Source organism: Chelmon rostratus, chromosome 21 (genome assembly GCF_017976325.1).
Source record: "Chelmon rostratus isolate fCheRos1 chromosome 21, fCheRos1.pri, whole genome shotgun sequence".
NCBI classification, from domain to species: Eukaryota; Metazoa; Chordata; class Actinopteri; order Chaetodontiformes; family Chaetodontidae; genus Chelmon; species Chelmon rostratus.
The window spans coordinates 17,281,313-17,301,596 of NC_055678.1; the positions used below are offsets into that span (position 1 = coordinate 17,281,313).

The following is a 20,284-nucleotide window of genomic DNA, read 5'->3' on the forward strand; positions in this document are numbered from 1 at the left end:
GTCCTCACCCGACAGCAGTATGTCCCTGTAACCGACTCGAGTGGGTAAATGCTCCCCTTCGATGGCGTCTGGCACTTTGGAGAAGTGGTTTCTTCACAGATGAATCCTGGTTTTCACTGTAGTGGCATATCCAACAGCTTCACACAGCCATTGAAGAGGAGTGGACCAACATCCTACAGGCCACAATCAGCAACCTGATGAACATTAAGCGAAGGAGATGCACTACACAGCATGAGGCAAATGGTGGTCATAGTTCACAGATGTCGTCTTCACACTGTTTAATCAGCATCAGGTGGATGGAGAAGTCCTCACCAACATGCATTTCAACTAATTCGTGTTCAAACTTGAGACAAATACACCTTTTGCATGCACAGAAAACATGTTAGATCTTTTACTTTAACAGTTTATGCTCGTGTTGAAACTGCAGGGTTTCAAACAGGAATAAATGCATGTGTTAGGGACCATTTTCAGCTGCAAACTGACTAAACTACAGTGCACATGCACAATATTCATTGTAACAGCAGCTGCAGCAGTATATCTCTTTGACGTGCTTTTGAACGGACCCTTTAAATAAAAGAATCGCCTGCTGGTGCCACCAAAATGCAACCTGACTGTACTGGATTATGCTTTGCGACTTGTTACTACAGGAAAAAGAAGACATACAACCATAAATCAAAGTGTATTTCTTTTATTTGCAGTACATGTTTTTTTTGTTTTGTTTTGTTTTTTTTAAGAGGTGGCATCATCAGATCCCAGTGCATGTATTCTAGTAGTGCACTTCTTTGTTGGTTGCGGTTTTTGGGACGCGCAGATCCAGGAATTCTTAAAACTACTTGCATGGCTGGATTCACTAGCAAACATTACAAACCAGCACCATACATATAATGATTTCTTGTAGGTATTTACTCATCTTTTTTGTGTTTATTAACATTATTGTCCTTACCACAGTCCAAATCAAAATCTGTTTGCCGTGTTGCGACTCAAAGAACTTCCCCTCTCTGCATCACACCTGGGCAGACAGATTGGCTTGGTGGGTAAGACTGATTACGTAACATCATGACTATAAACAAGTCACAGAACTAAAAATTGATCTTATTCATAAAAAAGGAAAACATGGATTGACAGTACCAAACATTTTCTTTACCTTCAGGAGACAGCTAACAAAGGCTAGGCCCATCACATACTACTAGCACAGTTTGCTGAAGGTATTGCACATTTAGATTAAAAAAAAAAAAAAAAAGAACAAAAAAAAAAAAGAACAAAAAATACATATAACAATTCTCTTACTTCTAGGTGAAGTATACATAATGTACAAAACTAGAAGTCTGTTGAAACCAACAAATAGTACACTTTCAAATAAATAAATAATGGAATCTGTTATTCACACGTCTTCGATAGCTAATTCTGCAGGAGACTAAGTATATGCAAGATCTGGCAGAAATTCAGCGTGAGGTAGTTCATCAAAGCCGACTCAAATCAGAATGACATTGTTTGGAGAGATGCAGTAATTATAAAAACAAAAAGCAACAACAACCTAAGAAGAAGAAAAAAGAAAACAAGATACTCCAATTAAAGCCCCTAATTTTGGGCTAAGAAAATTAAGAGCACTTTAGACAAGTTTTTTTTCTGATTGATTATTTTAGCTAATATGACAAATGGGCTAATATGACTAATGGACACATACCACTGATTCTCTCCCTTCTCGCAGACGTGACACTGCTTCAGTCCTAGTTTTCACTCCTTGTTTATCACAATACTACTGCACATTTCCTACCGGACAATTTCTTTGTCTTCTGTTGGAATCCACAATACCTAACAAATCTTTTTCCGATCCTCTGAAAAGAGAGCAGGGGGTCATGGCACCAGCTGTCCGTACGTTCAAACTTAAAAACGGAAGTGTTCACCAAGTGGAGATGTAGCATTACGAAGTTACAATGGGTTGCACCACATAAACCAGTTCGTACACAGAGATTAATTGTTACGGATTTTTCACACCCAGTAACTAACGGGCATAGCTGTTGCATAGCTAACTGGCAAAGCTAGCATTGACTTACAAATATATATACTAACTGTTGGGCGGTTAACTGACAAAGCTACCATTAGCTTGCTAATATATCAAATATTAACTGTTGTGTAGCTAACTGACAAAGCTAACATTAGTTTGCTAATATATCACATAATAATTGTTGTGTAGCTTAGTGACAAAGATAACGATTGTTTGCAAATTTATTACATGTTAACTGCTGCATAGTTCAGTGACAGGGCTAACGCTGACTTGCTAATATATTAAATGCTAACTGTTGCTTAGTTCAGTGGCAAAGCTAACGCTTGCTTGCTTGCTAATATAATCTATGTTTACCGTTGCATATCTCAGTGACAAAGCTGATGTTTGCTTGTTAATATATCACCCGTTTAGATTGAAAAGTAAAGAACAGTAACAGAGGTAATGTGTTATAGTCGATGCTTTTGCACACACTTGATAAAATGCTGTTTATTAATGATGTAAACTACTAAGTTTTTAGAAGTTGTTTATAGCTCAAATTACAAAACGTGCCAATAATGTTAGATTGATGCTAAAATTGAGAGTAATGAGAATATTTCTCACACATTGTAAAGTGTATGGATACGACTAATTATGACACACATAATTCTGTATTCATGCACGTTTATAAAGGACTGGCTGTTAGGTGTAATATATCGTTTGGCTGACTAAAAGTATCATTTTTGGAAGTTAGTGATGCTAACATCAATTCCATTTCCCATAGCTGACCAATTTTTTCCGACATAGCTACAGATGATTTCTCGCAACCTATTTACCGACTGCCAGGGTTTTTACTGGCTAAGACATTCTTTAAGTTTTAATGGTGCAACCCAATTTACGAAATCACCAGTTACGAACTAGCTAGTAGTGACTTAGGTAGAACATACACGCACAGACTTAACAATGGATTTACGAATAGCTGGTGCAAATCCAGAGCTCGAAGCGGAGTACGAGCCACAGTGCGGCGGTATGAGAAATCATGCCGTTAAATAAATGGTAACATCCATGTTTAGCCTTACACGTTTGGCAGACAATAACACGTTTCTAAAGCAGAGCACAGCACAGAGCTAAGCAGCATATGCTACAGCCTAAACACAACCGTTCTTGCAACTTCGCTTTGAGCTTCCTAGAAAAGCATCTTTATCACAGACCAAGACAGGTTCAAGGTAGACACAGTAATGTTTATGTCTCTGCTGTCAACATCCACAACACCTGCTCATGATCCATGACAGTGCAATGCATCCCAACTCGGCCTCTTGCAGATCAGAAGTTTAGTTCTGCAAACATTTCTGGCAGGCGGAGAGGCTGCATGACGCCTCAATGGTTGAGCAATAAATTGAAACTGAAAATATCACGGGCTCTCATTCCGCTATGACAATGATAGTCATGATCCTCAAAACGTCAACAAACCATGACACAACTTGCCTAGATAGCTTTATGCTAATATGGCTTGTTTCAACCACAGTTACTATGGTTAGAGCTTTTTTTCAGTTAGAAGCACAAGCGTTTAAAGACTTTAAAAAATGACTCAGCCAGAGTGCGGCTGTTTGGCTCTGCCTCTCAGATTTGTTTTTGGAACTAACGCATCAGTCTGCCTTCCAACAGCATCCAAAACCATCAGAAAATACTGACAACAATTCAGTCGCAGAGTTCACTCATTTAGTTTGATCCAGTAGTTGAATTTTAAAACATGTCTATCCCGTTCATTCTTCTCTCCTACAGTCATCACATTGAATTAGCACTCAGAGAAAAGCCAAAAAACTGTTATTAACCTATATTTCGGTTGCTGTCACGGCAAAGAAACACTTCTTTTTACTTTGATGAAAGACCTTGATAAAACTGCCTTTTCTTCTGAAATGACTCAAACACATGCTTAAGCATCTCAACGTATACGTCATCACCTTCTTACCCTGCAAGACACCACAGTCTCCCACTCAAGGGTCGAAATCAAAACAAGTAGAAAAATATACGACACATTTGTGAAAACTACAGCCCCGTCATACATTATTGGTTTGATATGGAAACTACTGTTGTTATCCAGACGCCATAAAACCCTACATATGATGAATATACTTCCTCCCAGGTACTCAGGAATGAATGACTAACAACAGGCACTTTTCCCTCCAAAGTTAAACCAAACACACACAAATAGGGCACTATTATTGCATACCGAAAGAATAACTCGTTTCTTTTGACTCTGGTTGTTTGTGCTGCTGTTTAACATGCTAAGTTTTACGTTCTTTGAGTTTTATTCACAATTGCAGGCAAGTCTGGTACACAAAGAGTTTGGCCAACTTTTAGAAAAATCACTTTCAAATTTCCAAATTCACAAAAGCACATGACTAAAAACGGGATCTGGTGGTAGGAAGTAGACATCTTTTCACGCTGTTCCATCAGGCTGCAGAGTCACTATCCCTCCAAAACACCGAAAAACCAACACGTTCACATGCGTTCCCAATATCACAATTCCCTACTTGACCGAAGCACATTCTACTTAAACCGTCACCAATTTTACGACTTCGCACAACTCTACATCTCGAAAAACCTCCCGAAGCGCCAGACAAAAAAACAAACAGAAAAAAAAAATAAATAAAAACAACATTCTCAAGTCCTGAACTGTTAGCAATACCTCACTGTCAAAGCAAGCCAGTGGAGAGCGTGAAAGAGCTCCGTGCACCCAGTCCTCCAAAGCAATACCACCACTCCAGTCCCATAATGTTTCACAGCCTGTTGCAGACAAGAGGAAGAGGTACTTTAAAGCACTTAAAAATACAGAAGACCGTCATCAAAAAGCTCCACGTTATCTTGCAGGACCTAACTGTGCCATCATCAATCCTATAGCTTAAATGTAGACGGTAAAATGAATCACATGGTGAGTGAAATTCATTTTGAAATCCTATCATGTCTGACCAGGAAGTGAAGAATGAGCAAACTTATAAAGCTTTCATTAAAATTTTACAATGTGGGAAGTAGTCGTGACTCACAAGAAACATTTTCACAAGTAAATCTACATGATCTCAGGTCAAATAAACGGAAATGTCAGATGCATGTAAAACAGTATCCATATTATGTGAGCTAAAACAGATGAGGGGAGGACCAAAACCATACATTTGTCAATTCGATTATGTTTCAATGGCTCACTGCAAACTTGTATCGAAGATAAAACTACATCTACCATAAAATCTGTACAAACTCAGTCTACATTTATATGGCAAGTTGTAAAAGCAGTAGCTTACAAGTGAAACAAATGACTTTCAACAGAAAAATAGATCACATTAAAACATTTTACAGGTATTCCTTTAAATTCTCACTGTCGGTTAATGCAAACCGGAACATAGTGAAATCATAAAAATTCTCTTATCATCATCTTAGGTTTCTGAAAAATTAAGAAATGCCACAATAAATTACAGCTAGGACTCAAATGAAAAGAAATCCTAATTTAAAAAAAAAGACTATAACTGTAATAAAAAAAGAATAAAGATCTGTCCTTTCAGAAATCAAAATAGTTCCCAAACAGCTAGCTGGCTAATCGCTACACTACTGAAGACAAGCACAGAGAGGAGGTGGGAGGAGGCAAATGCAGGGGGGTTGGGACCAGGGGCCAGTGTCGGGCAAGCGGTCTCGGATGTGACCAGGGGGCAGGCCCAGACCAGGACCAGAAGGAGGTGGAGATGATAGTCATCTGCAGCAGCCCAGGGGGGCGCTGGCTGTAGCAGCAGCAGCGGCGGGGGCGGCGGCGGGGACAGCAGTGGTGCTGGCTGTCTCCAGGCTGCTGTCGGTGTCGGTCAGGGTCGGGTCGGTGGACGTGGAGGAGACGTCGTTGGCGGAGGAGGACGTGGAGGTGTGGTGCTGGTGGTGCTGCTGGGGGCCGCTGCTCACTGTTGCACCTGTGCTATGAGGAACAGGAACAGGCCTGTGGTCAGCCATCAAAAAGCTAACGCCAACGACTGTATATAAAGACGGACGACATGATAGCTGCCCAAATGGTAAGCCAAAACACATAGATCGCCCCCTTGTGGCTGGCTGCAGTAGAGGTCATACAACTCACCCCCTCCATATTAGCAGATGGGACATTGGGTCATTTTAGGTAGATCTTATCATGCTGATGTTCACTTTTCTGATGCGTTTGATTTGAATATATTTGATGGTATAAAAGGGGGGTAACATCATGATTTCACAGTTCATGTGCCTCGCAGTAGAGTCACGTAGGTGTATGGGCAGGACCTCAATACCATGGCTTCGCACCTTTTCTAGCCTTTGTTAGTCAGAGCAGTACAGAGTGCAAAGGGGGGATAAAGGACCACAGGCTGGAGAGAACTCAGTGCGGTAAGCACACAGCCTTAGCACTGCACATGGTGTACACTACACCTCTCCCAGGTGAGGTACCTGGGCTACCCATGAAGCTTTTTTTTGTGCCCTCAGTTCAGATTTGAGTGGGTATGTTTGCTCCAAAGATACTCTGTGCTTCGTCACATAGAGCCACTTCACACTGCCGCCTTTAATCTCTACGGTCTTGGAACATATGAGACAGACTGTTTTTGAACTGCCCGTCAGAAGACGTTGTTGCTGTCTACGCCACATGAAAATGACTTTCCTCTGACTCAGTTATTCCTCTGACTGTTGTCTGACTCCCTCTCATGTGGACGTATCTCACTGACATGATTTGCAACACTTATCGGAACACAGTGCCAGCTAAAAGAGATCATCAACATTTAATAATCAAAAAAATAAATAAAGATCAATCAATAATTTCTGGGTTGTATGTCCAGGTCCAGATAGGATGGCATCTTGGTCTGGACCTGGACGGCGGTCCACCTATTGAGAACCACTGGATAGTATTCGGACATATAACAACATATCAACATCATGTCAGAAAAGCTGAACTGTCTCTTCTTCTCTGCAGGTAAATTTATATTTACACATAGATTTAGGGGACATTTAGGATCTGTGGTCGAACCCATCTGCATGTCTTTGGACTACAGGAATGCAGGAGAAACCATATGAAATATGGATGGAACAAAAAAAAAAAAGTCTTTCTTTATTCAAATAAACAAAATTATAATGAATTAGGTAACGGCTTCTCTACGCTGTTTCTTTTGGATCGATTCTCATGGTATGCAGAACATTTAAAGAGCAGTACTAATGCCTCATCAAATGCTGGATAAAGGCACTGTGTTAGACTTCTACAACAGTCACCAGTTTACCTCTCTACCATTATTATTCTCCTTAATAATCCAGCGCTACTTGTAGATTTATGCCAAACCTAAGCTGGGTCATAACACAACATGTAATATGTGTCTAACTAGACTTATTAGTGTGCTAATTTAGTCACCCTCGTGCCCACATGAGTCCATAAGAGGAATTACCAAAACGATTTAAGTACAACGATAATCTCAAGAGTGGGAAAAAGTCTTATCCCAGACTGAAAATTACAACCAATGAAATGCGGAACTGAAACAGCTCACTTTTCATAGTTTCTGGGCACAGGTGTGCGGTATAAACAGAACTTCCACATCTTTAAGAGGTACAAGCTCACTAAAACACATAATCTCTCACATATACTCAGACACACAAGAAACTCCACTAACCTATGGAAGCTGGCTGTCCCCTGATGACACCATTCTTTGTCCTCTCCTCCCAGTCCAACACTTCTTTGTATATCAACTCTGCAAAAAACAAGACACAATGATGTCATACACAGAAAAAGACAAAAGGAGACAAAAGCCTCTGAGCGAGCCTGCGAGCTGTGTGCGGCTCACTGATCTCACCGTACAGGAGTTTGTTTTTGGGAAGCTAAAAACTAATCACCATTTTTCTCTTCAGTCATTTTCCTTAACTGTGTGATCTGCTCTTACTTAAATACTAATCTGTGCTTCTTCCACTCTGTCTCCAATTCATCTCCAGTTCTGACTGTTCCTTTGATTGACTTTTGCTGAAAAATAATTTCTTCATTTTATCCAGTCTTATTCATTGCCAAAATTAGGTCATTTTTGTCCTTTGCAGACATTGAAAAGGCAAAGGCAAACTATGCTTGTATTTTGTCAGAGTTCAGACGTTGCATGAAAACATGCACGTCAGTGGGAGAAGGAAGTTAAATGTCCCACAGGCTGTAAAGCACAAACACACTAACCTTACGCAACACGCTGCAAAAAGCACTTATGACAGCTTCTCATAGAGGAGAGGACATTTCCTACCTTTCCACTCCTCCACTGTGTGCTCTCTCTCATCCAGCTGCTTGTCTGTGATCACTGGTGGCGGCTGGAAAAACACAGACAGACACACGTTTTCTGTATTTCAGTCTTCCTAGCAGACGCTCATTCTTAAGACACAGCAACAAGTCCACACACATCACACTCAGGTCGATGATTTTCACACTCAAACTGAGCACAGAGAACATCCCAAATATATTCCCATACGACTATGCTGCATTCTTCCAGGGGATACACTTTTCCTTGCACTTTCCACATTAACCTTTTTGCATGTAGCAGGTCGTCTTAAGACTGCTGCTGGATCCACACTGGCTATTAACGGGGATCAAACTCATGTGATTCAAGCTACTGCACAGTCTATCCACAAAATTATTCACACTGCCATTTACAGAGCTTGTAGCCTTTGAGTTACAAAGACAGTTTCTAAGTCTGCCTGACTAGCAGACCTGAGGTTTTCTGTCATTTGTCACTGTGAGCTTAATGCATGAACACTGAACACTAGAGCAGGTGAATGATGAGTGACCTCAAACTAGAGAGGGGAAGCTCAGCTGCAGCAGCTGCCACCTCAAACTGAAAACCTACAGACTCAGCTAATTGACGGCACAAGACAGAAAACTGCTGCATTTAATCTTCCTCACATTAAATCCACGTAATGCTGACTTTTTTCTGCTTTGAGTGCACGCACGCCTTACGGGGAAGATACCACAAACTTCTGGAATCAAATTTATAGCACCCACTGAGCTGGTATATACCTCAAAGCCAGCTGTGGGGCAGAGTCATCCATCCTCCCCAGAGTCAACAGGAGATTTGATGCATTTATGCAGTGTCAGAGAAAAATCTGTGCACAAATCTGCAATTTTCAAGGCTATGCTGTCAGGTCTGAAGAGTCCTTTCACGCCGGAGAGGCGAAGGGAGAAAGCAACAATTCACCTCATCTCCCAGTTCACAGGCAAAATCAATCTGCACTGGCTGAATTATTGTGTCCCCGAGGAGAGTGTGGTGGATTATGACCAAACACAGACAGACAGTGCGTTTTACATGCAGAGCACAAAACAGTTTCAAAGAGAGGAAGAGGCGATGGAGTTTTACAGTTTGTAGCTCTTGTACCTCGGGTTTTAATATCTAAACAGGGGGAAAGGAACACTTTCGTTTGTTTCACTTCTTTCACTTTGCCTGACTGTGTTTTGTCTGTGCTCGTCTATGGGCGGGGCTTGTCTGGAAAACGGTGGCATCTCATATGCATATGCACCAATCAGGAATCAGAAACAGTTGAATCACAGTCTTATGACAGTTGTGCGGTGTTTAGTTTGTGTAAAAAGGCCACTATCAATCAAATTTGATCAAACCACACCAGGAAATTACTTAATAAATAAATAAATAAATAATTACTTAATAAAAACTGAATATTCAGGCCCTTTAGAAAGAGCTATCTATTAATTATTAATTAGTGAGTACTTACCGCCTCCACTTCAGTCGGGTCATACCACACGTTGATATAAGGGTGCTGGAGAGCTTCATCCACTGAGATCCGCTTTGACGCGTCTATTACCAGCATCTTGGATAACAGGTCTCGGGCTTGGCTCGCTGAAAAGAAGTTGCGAGGAAAATGAATAGCAAATGTTAAGCTTTAAACCAAGCAGATTTCCAATCTGACATTCCTTCCATTTGAGAGTGGCTTGTTAATGCCATGTATATTCTTCTCCAACAGGATGCTGGAGGAGGGCACAGGGCAGGGTGGGGCCTATTCAACCGTGTTAAAGCTCGCCTCCACACCTGCTTTGATTATTGTTTGAGTACTTGACTCTGATGTTTGTGCTTCACTGTGCAGAATGATGCAGTCTGACACCAGAAGGATGATTTCACGTTCAACTATTAAACGTTTCTCCGCACTCATATTAAATGTGAGTCCAAGACAAGAGAACAAGAATAAGAAACCAACAGGATCACAGGTGTAGGGCAGCTGGAGCACAGCACCTGCTTGGCACAGTGAATTAAATGATTTTTTTCTCAAGTCTATAACAAGCTTACATTAACTAGTGAAGATGAAAAGGCAGCAAAACATCCCTTCATTCGTCAGACGGTTTCTTTGTTTGTGATGCACTTGCAGAGAAACATTAAGAAGCTAACCTGTTAAACTTGGCCAGCTTGTGCTGCATCCACATAACAGGAAATCAAAGCTCACTTCACTCTATTTTCATAGTCTATTAGATGAGCTGGACCTCTAGCTGCACTGCAACTTCTCCTCAAAACTGATGTGGGTTGAATTGAATGCGTTTTCATTTGCTCGGCACAAGTAAGTAAATGAAATCATTCAAAACACAAACTCCTTGTGTTTATTTGCCCATATTTGCTTAATGCCATGCTAATTACATCCATGGTATCATCCAATACTACAAGGTGTTTGGTTGACTGTCGCTCATGACAATGTATGTATTGACTCATGTATTGTGGTATCGGTAAACATAACATACTTCTGTTGACATTCAGCGTTTCCCACCATCTCGCACTTTGCATATTCTTGATGCTTGAAGAAATATGCTTGTGTATCCTCTGGACATGCTTAAAAAAAAAGCACTACTTCATAGCACAAATAGTGGCCAAGGCTACAGAGGTTGCCTTTTAAACAGAAGCCGCAGATAAACAGGTGCATCTGTTTCTGTGGCTGTATTTGGGTTTTTAGGACATCCACCTTGATTATCATATGTGTTGTGTGGAAGCCTTGCCGGCGCGGGCTATCGAAGCTTTCAGAGCCAAACGTGAACATCCAATACGTGCAGTCTAACAGGAGCACTTCAGGGGAATACACTGTTGTCACACATTCCTGCCTCTGTAAATTAATGAGGACAGAAAAAGACGAGCTCCTTTTTTTCGCGGCGTTCGCTGTGAGTGTTCCTGTCATCTTCCCTCCATTTACACATGAACACGCTTGAGGTAAATTCCTCTTCACAGTAAACAACTTGGTCCTGAACTGTCAGCTTCAGTAATAAGTGCTTAATCTAAGGCAGCCACTGAAAAGTGATTTGTCACTTGGGCTTTGCCATCAGTGGATGTTTGAAAGGCTTTAGAGGAGCAGTTCGTCTTTCTGCTTTGCAAGTGCTTGGATACACACTCACTGAGCCACCATGGACCCATTATATTAATCCTTCAATACATTAATAGACATTTAAAAAGTCACCTGTGATAACTTCTAAAAGAGCAAAAAAAAGCTTTACCAGCTTCAAAAAGGCTTTTGTTCAAATTTCAAGCAGTAAAATTGTGGCATAAAACTCATGGCTGCACAAACACTGATTGCCTCATTATTCCTTGCACCGTCTGGCATGTGATAAAGCAGCAATTTAAATTTTAGAAATGGTTCCTCTTCCAGCTGGACGATTGCACCTGGAATAGAAGAACTATGCAGCAAAATGGTTTTAACCCTTTGCAGTAAATTCAGAGCCTCACACCAGTTTTCTTGTGCTGCACATCAAGGGCATTGACAGAGACGACGGCTTTGTTACCTTTCAGTTTGTTGTGTTCAGAGTCTGCAGGAAACAGGACGTCAGGGAAGAGCTTCTCGAAGCTGTAGCCGGCATACCGTGGCCTGTTCTCCACGTAGGTTCTCACTGACTGGTTGAGCTTCATCAGGAACTCCTGAGACGGTGTGCCCAGCTGCTCGATCACCTTATTCCACTGGTCAATATCTTATGGTTACAGTATTAAGAAAAGCACCGGGCTGGGTTTGGACAGAAGGAGCAGCCATTCCAGAGTCATTTTGAGTAACATTTTGAGCCTATGAATAATAAAAGAGAGCCATCTGGAGTTGCTAAATCTTGTACTGCATTGTTCTGCCTTGGATATGTTCCTAAAATACTTGTGTAACTGCAACTGTGCTGAAAAAGAAAAGGTCAGTGCTGTTCCTGGCTGGGGGAGCACACACCAGATAGTAACCTCTTCTGTCAACCTCTTCTGGCTTAAGATAACAGAGACTAACACTGGATGAAAATGTCTCAACTAAAATTAAAATATTCTGAGAGTTTGACGAAAGGTTGTCTGGAGAGTGAAGTGTTTACAAGTGCAGGCATTTTGCCTTATAAGGAGAAGGTCATAAAAGATTTAAAACCCACTGAAACCTGTGCAAAAATGATTTCCAACATCTGGAAGTTCGTAAACACTGCATGTTAGATGAGACAGATAACGCTCACCTCAAGTCGTCCAGATGCTGGAAGTACATATGAAACTCGTTTTTTTTTTCTTCAGGCCAAAAACACACACACATACAGATGTAACATGTACAGATCTAGCTGGAGGACATACAGAAACGCCTTGTTCACATCTTTGTTCATCCTTAAAACTGAATGAACAACAAGAAGGGAAGTGCAGCCAGTCATACCACCATGAAAAGATAAGGTAAACTGTACAAACTGTGACCCAATTGGTGTTTTACATCAGCTATGAACTGCTTCCTTCCAATATGGCTGAAAGAAGAGAAAAGGCCCTGCCTGATACGTCACGTGCTGCTCGCAGGTTAGGGCAGAATAACGCCTCAACCCTAACAGCAAAGCGCTAACGTGAACACAAATACTGAGGCGAAGCAAAATGGCCAAGCTGACCATTTCTACTGAAAATGTTTATATTGATATTGAAGTATACTAATTATTACTAGGAACACGGTCTTTGTCAACTGACATGAAAAATGTGATTAGAATTAGACTGCACGCATGTCACGTAGCCAAATCAGTGGGTCAACATTAGCGATATTAACCCTTTTAGGGCGCTAAAGTCCCGCCACATTTCAAGCTAGCCCCCTACTAAACCCTGAAACATGAACGTTGTGTTCTGTCATACTGGTTAGTTAAATGGTATATTACTCAGACGGTAAAATTCAAGAACCTCATCATTTTAACAAGACAAAAAAATACTTATGGTTGACTTAAGACTGCTGCTCAAAGAACAAAAACACCTTGCTAACTGCTATCCCTGCCGACATTGCCTGTCTTAAAGCTTTAATAACCAAGTTAATGCTATATTAAGCTAAGCTAACCAAAGTCAAACGCTTGAATATTAGTGTTAAGCAACTATTAGCTTCATGTAGCTAAGTGCTAAGTAACAAAATCAGCAATGGGGCACAAAAAAAATGTTCCAAAATATGAATATACACTACAAGCTTTCAAAGCTAACAGTTACAACTCACTGACCAAAAGAAAACATCCATGTGCATGAAGAACTGGGCAAAAATGCTGAATAGACAGTTTTTTTTTTACAGGAAAACCCACAGGTGTAATTTATTAACCCTGGTACTTAGCCTATTTGCTCACTAGTATGGATTACTGGCTCACGGAAATGGAACGGAACCATCACTGGGCTTATTAATTACACCTGTGATTTACCTGTGAAACCATCTGCCATGAAATAGGTTTACTCCTCTTCAACTCAGCCACCGGAAGAAACCAATGCCAACACTGACATCACTCATTAAACGGGCTTGGTAGCTCGGCAGGTTTTCCCATCGTGTGCAAAGATATGAACAAGACGCCAGACAAAGGATGAGACGAGACGGCATTTTGGGGGGGTTTGGATGGAGTTTCAACTTAAGGATACGATCAGTGCCTGGAAACAACACACTACCCCGGACCATTTCGGCCATGATGCAGCCAACAGACCAGACATCAACTGAAAAATGAAATGACAACCACCAAATTAGCATGCAGGACTGAAACACAAACAGAAAAACGACATCCCGAACAACAAAAATACCCTCAAAAGAACAAAAGGGGGACACATGAGGTGGTGCCAGGTGATGTATGATGCATGACAAAAATGAACTGCATGCAGTCGGGTGCATTCTTAAACCTGGGGCAGCATCCCACAGGGCGAAGCGATTATTATTCTTTTGGCCAGAATAAACTGTATATACTGCAAATGTCCGTGAGAACAGCAGTATCAAAGAATCATTTCTGCTTCAGGACCACTGAAGGGTGAATCAGAAGCTTTGAAAAGAGAGACGCTGACTTTCAAGGTCTTTTGAAAAGGTTTTTCTGAAGAAATGCATCAAAAAACCCTCAGTGTCCTCACTGCGATTCACGTTGTTTGTGTTAAACTACAATATTCTGATCTATAAAGAAATGTATTTTTTACCTTGTTTTGTCACACCCATGTGTGGCACTGCGGATTCAGAGCTCCACAAATATTTCTGCTGCAGAGCACCAATTTATTCAGTTTTATATTGTGGAGCCAAACATTGATTGCTGCTACGGCATCTACGCACACGTCTGGAAAGCAGTTTGAGGACAGATGAGGGTATTTCTCTGCAGTTTAATTCTCGGTGATGGCAGAGCAAACTATTGAATTCTATTTCGGGTTTTTCTGTGTGACTGTCGTGCTTGAAGCAACAGTTCTCCTGCTTAGGTGAGTGAGGAGGCCGTCGCGTGAGATTGTGCATGTGTAGGAAGAGCAGGTGGGTGGCTGCAAGTCGAGGTGTCGGGCATATCCAAGAAATAGAATTTCTGTAGTTGCTCACAGGGTGTGATCTTCGTGCCATCCATTTGATGAAACTAATGCTGCGAAGAGACCGAAGACGTTTGTGTGCCGTGTTTTGTTTCACAAGAAGTGCCAGACACTGCTGCAAGCAGCTCAAGGATACAATCCCTTCCTGGAAAAAGGATTTTGTGGCGAACCATTTCTGCCATAATGCAGCCCACAGCCCATATATCCACTACATATGCGCAGCATAAAAGGGGGGAGAAGAGAATAAGCAAAAAAAAAAAAAAAAAAGTGCAACAAGTCAGCAGTAAAAGTTAGGGTCAATGAGGATTAAGGATGAGTATTAGTATTAACAGGATTCTCTTCAGTTTTGCTATAAGGAGAGTGTTATTGCTATATAGCCACTTCATGATGCCTGTACAAATGGAAAAATGTGTTTTTAAAATCCAGAAATCAAGATTTGCTAAACTGGCTTTTATGCATCTGAATTCATACCTAAAAATGGAACTGTCCGCTTGGCTAACGGAGCCCCAGTTGCATGTCTATCAAAGAAAAGCTTTAACATGTAGGGAAATGTGCTTGTGAGCTTTCTCGCGGAGAATTAGATGGGAAGATTGATACCACCCCCGTAATTTAAAGACTGGAAACAGGGAACAGCCAGCCTGGCTCTGTCTGAAGGTAGAAAGATCTGCCTCCCAGGACCACTGACAGTCCCCCACCATGAAATTGTCCAGTACATATCCCCAGTACATGCTACCAGTCTTCATTCCAAATCTCCTGGTTCTGGCTTCACGTTGAACCGATGGATTTGACAGTGTTATCATTCTTCCCATCTAACACATGGAAAATTGGCATATTTCCCAAAATGTTGAACTATTCCTTTAAGACTGTCTTGCAGAAACTGTGATACGATCCAAGCAGGAGCACCAAGTGAAACTGCTGAAGCATGCACAAGTGGCTGTATTCAGACTGGCGTTTTGAGCCAGGCTGTAAGGCGCTCAGGACAGGCAACCTCTTAATAAAACATCAAACGCATGCTAAAGTACTGCTGGGAACTGGAGTCCCCAGACAGGAAGTTTCCCACAAAGCACTGATGCCCAACATGCCAACTTCCCCCCTGAGTGTGACCTTTACAGGAACAGGGACAGTGTGTGTGTGGGAGTGTGTGCGTGTGTGTGTGCGTGTGTGTGTGTTCGGGAGGTGCTGCCCGAAAAAACATCCAGGGGGGAGGGCCATGCGGCAAGCAGGCCAGGCAGCAGCTTAGGAGCTCCTCATTGGCCAGTCGCTGTCAAGAAGCTGCTTTCCCCCACTCACCATTGGCCTGGTAGCCCATGCCCAGGATGACTTCAGGGGCGCGGTAGTAACGGGTGACCACGTAGGGCGTCATGAGGAGGCCGGTGGCGGCTGTCCTCGCCAGGCCAAAGTCCAGGATCTTCAGTGTGCAGTCAGACTTCACCACAATATTGCTGGGCTTCAGGTCCTGCACAGAAAACACAACACAAGCCTGATTTAGACCATCCAGCTGTGATGATATGTTCTGCTCTGAAAGGTGAAAGGAAGAGAGGAGTTGTATGCCTCCACCGACCAGTCAAGCTGCTGTCTGTTCACACTCTAACAATATATGCATCATTTCCAGTGGGAAACATGCTGTCTTCACTTCACATTTTTACAGAGGACAGATCACATGGTGCAACAACAATCAGTGACCTCGACCTTTGACCACCAAATGGAGTTCATCCTTGAATCCAAGTGAAGGTTTGTGTCAAATTTTTGAGAGCCACGAAAATGGGGTGGACAGACGGATGGACGGACAACCCTAAAGCACGATGCCTCCGGCCACGGCTGTAACTGTTGTGGAGGCATAAAAAGGAGGAGATATCAAATACAACACAAAAACATCTTCTTTGGGTGGGAAAAAAGTCCAAATAAATTCTATATATGGGAAACACCACAGTAGGTGTAGTGACATGTTTTCCTCTAGAAGAAACCATCATTGATTCCCATCCACTATGAAAAACACAATTACAGAAGATGATGTATCACAGTGAACACACTGTTTGTTTTGTTTGGTCCAACTACATATTTGACCCTTATTTAGCTGTTTCCTAAGGTTTTCCTGTGAGTGCTGGAAAATGTTCTGTGCTGCTTTGTCTCCACCAAAAGCTTTTCACATGGTTTGACTTGCAGAGAAGCTTTTTTCCCCTCTTCTGAAGCTTATCCTGACAAACTAACTGACATTATTATCTCTCTAGCTCTTCAAATTTCCATCCAGTGAATGCCGGGTCATAAACCTGTGCCTGTGGCTACAATCTTCTGATGGCCATCTGCCAATTCATTTATTACAAAAACTAATTTCCCTGCCATGACAGGCTGACTAGTCGGCATTCAGCGTAATTTACATAGCAACAAACTGGATGCTTCAGCTGTCATTTCTTACCAATCACTTTTGTCTTTGTTGTGATTACTTCCTGGTTTGCATGAAGGGGGCAGCTCACACAGCACGCTAATTTAAGGAAATCTGAGATTACATTACAAGTACAAAACCTCATGATCCTAATCAATATCATCACTCCCTGACAAAGAGCCCATCAGACTGTAAGCAGTAAAGCTAAAGCAGTAAAGCACAAAGAGTCGATCATGCTCAACTGCCTCAGGAGGTGGAAAGCGTATTCTAGAGAGATCGCCAAGCAACTCTGGGCGTCTTAAAAAGCACTGGAGAGTTCCCATCGGAGCCACAAAGCCCACAAGAACAACAGAATCTTTGGCGTTCCATGACTCATATTGCATCTGTTCACCTTATGAAAGCTTTGCGTGCCGAGCCGTGCTGATGCGAGCCGGGCTGGTTAGCTCCGCCTGTGGCTCAATTAGTTCTGGCTGGCAGAGCAAGAGGAGCTCTGCTAATCTACTGCTGCGTCTTTCACTGAGAGTGATTGACAGAGTGCCGTCACCGCATGCGCGCGCGTGTGTGTGTGTGTGTGTTCGCATACAAGAGGGATCCTTTGTATGCCGCTTCTGGTGCTTCAGGGTGTGTGTGGTCTGTGTGTGTGTCATCCTGTGTCTATCGTTTCAAAGTAGACAAGCACCTGTGTGTCTGTGTGTGCGTTTGTGTGTGTTTTACCACAACCTGCACATCATCTCCTCTGCATAACAACCTGCTTATGTTTGGCTGTGTTATCTGGTGATTTCATTTATTAATAAAGTTTCATCAAATAGAAATGAAACGGGATTGTGCAAACTCCCAAAACTGAAAGGAACAGTAAATATGAAGCTACCACTGGCAGCAGTTAGCTCAGGTTTGGATAAAGCCTAGAGACAGGAGAAAAAAAGCCAGCCAGGTTCTGTCTGAAGGTAACAAAATCTGCCTACCAGCACCTCTGAAGCTCTTCAGTTAACACGTTACAAGCTCTTTGTGGCAGTGCAGCGACAAGTGCAAGCAGCGCTCTCACTATTTCCCTGACTTGAGTTTGGCTTTGCCCGTCTGTGTAGTATTCTGGTGGCCAGCACAGAGCACACAGATGAGAGGATGGATGTAAACAGGAGGGAGGTTCGTTCAAATTGCGCAGGACAAAGAGCGCTGTTGGTTTTTGGTGGAAAATGTGTCTTTGCGCCAAGAATAGACAAAGTCAATCTGCTGCCACTTTGGTGATTTTATCAACAAAAGCAGCAATAACGGAATAATGCTTAGACATAAATAAACACGCTCAATTAAACACGCTCCACATGGTAGACATCGAAAAATAAGGTTTAATGACATTAAAGCAGGAATGTCAGTAAACTGGCCTGAATCTATCTATCTATGACGTCATATAATCTGTTGTCCGCAGCTGTTTTATACTGTGCTCAGTTCATTAAGTGCCTGCAGCCATCTGAAGGCAGCAGGACGGACATGTTGATAAACTGCTGCCTCTGATTGGAGAAGATCCCTGCCAGAGCTGAGCACCATTACGCCCGACCTTTCGCTGTGTTTACTTTCATTTAATCACCGGAGAATGACACCAGGCTGCTAGAAAATAACCACACACACACACACCTCTACACACGTCACACTCCTCAGTTATAACTTGGCATTCTGCCTGTTTATGCGAGAGATGTCGGATTACCGCAGCTCATTAATCCAGTGCATCACAGCCTCCTTTCTGTTTTATTCTAGCAAACACTGCTGTATCGCATTTGAAGATTTTACCATTGACAAAGTAATATATATGGTAGAATCATGGCTGAAGTCACGTGAACCAACCCTAACCCTTGTGAGTAAAACCAACAAGCTGTGGTTTTACAAGGGGTTTTGGGCCAGATGATCCCTTTGATTGATCAAAGAAATGCAATTTCCTCCTGCAACTCTCAGCAAGTAAGTGTATTTCCTAATACGTTCAAGTATTCCTTTCGGTAAACATTACACGCAATCTCTTTGTCGCTGCTCAGCTGGCTTACGCTGCCTTTTCAATGCCATATTTTTCTGGCTAACAGCTGCCAGCTACGTTCGGACGTTTTGCTGAATTTTATTAACATATCAATGTTGGCAGCCTTTCATTGCCGTTTCCTCTAAATTTCTGATGCTGCGAGATTTGGGGCTGCTAAGTCATAAAATGTTAATCAGTGAGACCTGCTTATCTGGAGCTGATGCACGCAAACTGTTCCATGGGTCTGCATGCGTGTGGCTGCGCCTCACCCTGTGTATGATGCCGGCAGCGTGCAGGTGTTTGATTCCACACAGCATCTGGTAGAGCAGGTAGGACAGCCTCTCGTGGTCCAGCTCCATCTGAATCACCTGGCAGAGGTTGGCATCCATCAGCTCCATCACGAGATACCTGCAAGGAAACCACAGAGGGTAAAGCAATCGCGCACACAGGCAGGTGGACAAACGTGCGCTGAGAATCCTACGCACACCAAGCTTTCATTTGTTGGCATTTTACACAAACATGATCGCCCTGAAAACTAAGCCATAACTATATTAACTACTTGCAGAAATAAACTTAAAACTACATTTTGAGCTCTTTTTTCTTCGCCCACGCAGCACTCGTTTTCCATGGCATTTAGGAAGTGACACTAAGGGTCCTCTTTCTCAGAACAGTGATGATGTTATGTTATCTGGCAGCTGTTACATCATCAGTCCCTACAATCCTCCTACATTCAGTACAGACCTTCTGACAGATTTCTAAACAAAAAGCAGCATCTTGGCGACAGAGCGTGCAGCTTTAGTCTGTACAAAGTAGGACTTCTGCTTGGATGATATTTGTTTACACTCTTGAATCACAAAAGGTTCAAGATGTATATGCTGAAATCCATATTTTTAGAAATTGGTGTAATTCACTGTCTGCTGCTCTGTAATGCTAGCACACTTTCAGGTACACAAACACACGGGCAAATGGAGAGTTCATCCTCCCTCCTCTAACTGTGTGTTTGCCCTGCAACCCCTCTGGCTATGATTTGTCCAGTTTCCTTTTTAGCTCCAATCAGGCAGACACAGCACTGCAGACGCACAGGCACACACACATAAACAGAGCTTGAAGAGGATGGCATTAATCACGTTTGTTCCCGTCATACTCAGCGAAACCATCGCTTCCCCCACCTCTCT

At 42.3% G+C, this 20,284-nt stretch overlaps 1 protein-coding gene across 4 annotated transcripts in view; it reads right to left on the reverse strand.

The window, feature by feature from the left end:
- Positions 1 to 625: 625 nt before the first annotated feature.
- The window catches only part of mapk8b (mitogen-activated protein kinase 8b), a 30,857-nt gene continuing 11,198 nt past the window's right edge, over positions 626 to 20,284 (reverse strand). The window contains exons 5-12 of one of the 4 annotated variants that reach the window (XM_041962799.1): positions 19,313 to 19,517; positions 16,024 to 16,189; positions 13,828 to 13,899; positions 11,748 to 11,930; positions 9,710 to 9,834; positions 8,236 to 8,299; positions 7,630 to 7,707; positions 626 to 5,928 (exon numbers count right to left, since the gene is read on the reverse strand). In XM_041962799.1, coding sequence (XP_041818733.1) covers positions 5,720 to 5,928; positions 7,630 to 7,707; positions 8,236 to 8,299; positions 9,710 to 9,834; positions 11,748 to 11,930; positions 13,828 to 13,899; positions 16,024 to 16,189; positions 19,313 to 19,517 — 1,102 coding nt within the window. In that variant the 3' untranslated portion in view covers positions 626 to 5,719. Of the gene's footprint in view, positions 5,934 to 7,629; positions 7,708 to 8,235; positions 8,300 to 9,709; positions 9,835 to 11,747; positions 11,931 to 13,827; positions 13,900 to 16,023; positions 16,190 to 19,312; positions 19,518 to 20,284 lie in introns of all 4 variants that reach the window. The other 3 variants (XM_041962800.1, XM_041962802.1, XM_041962801.1) reach the window with 3 other exon arrangements.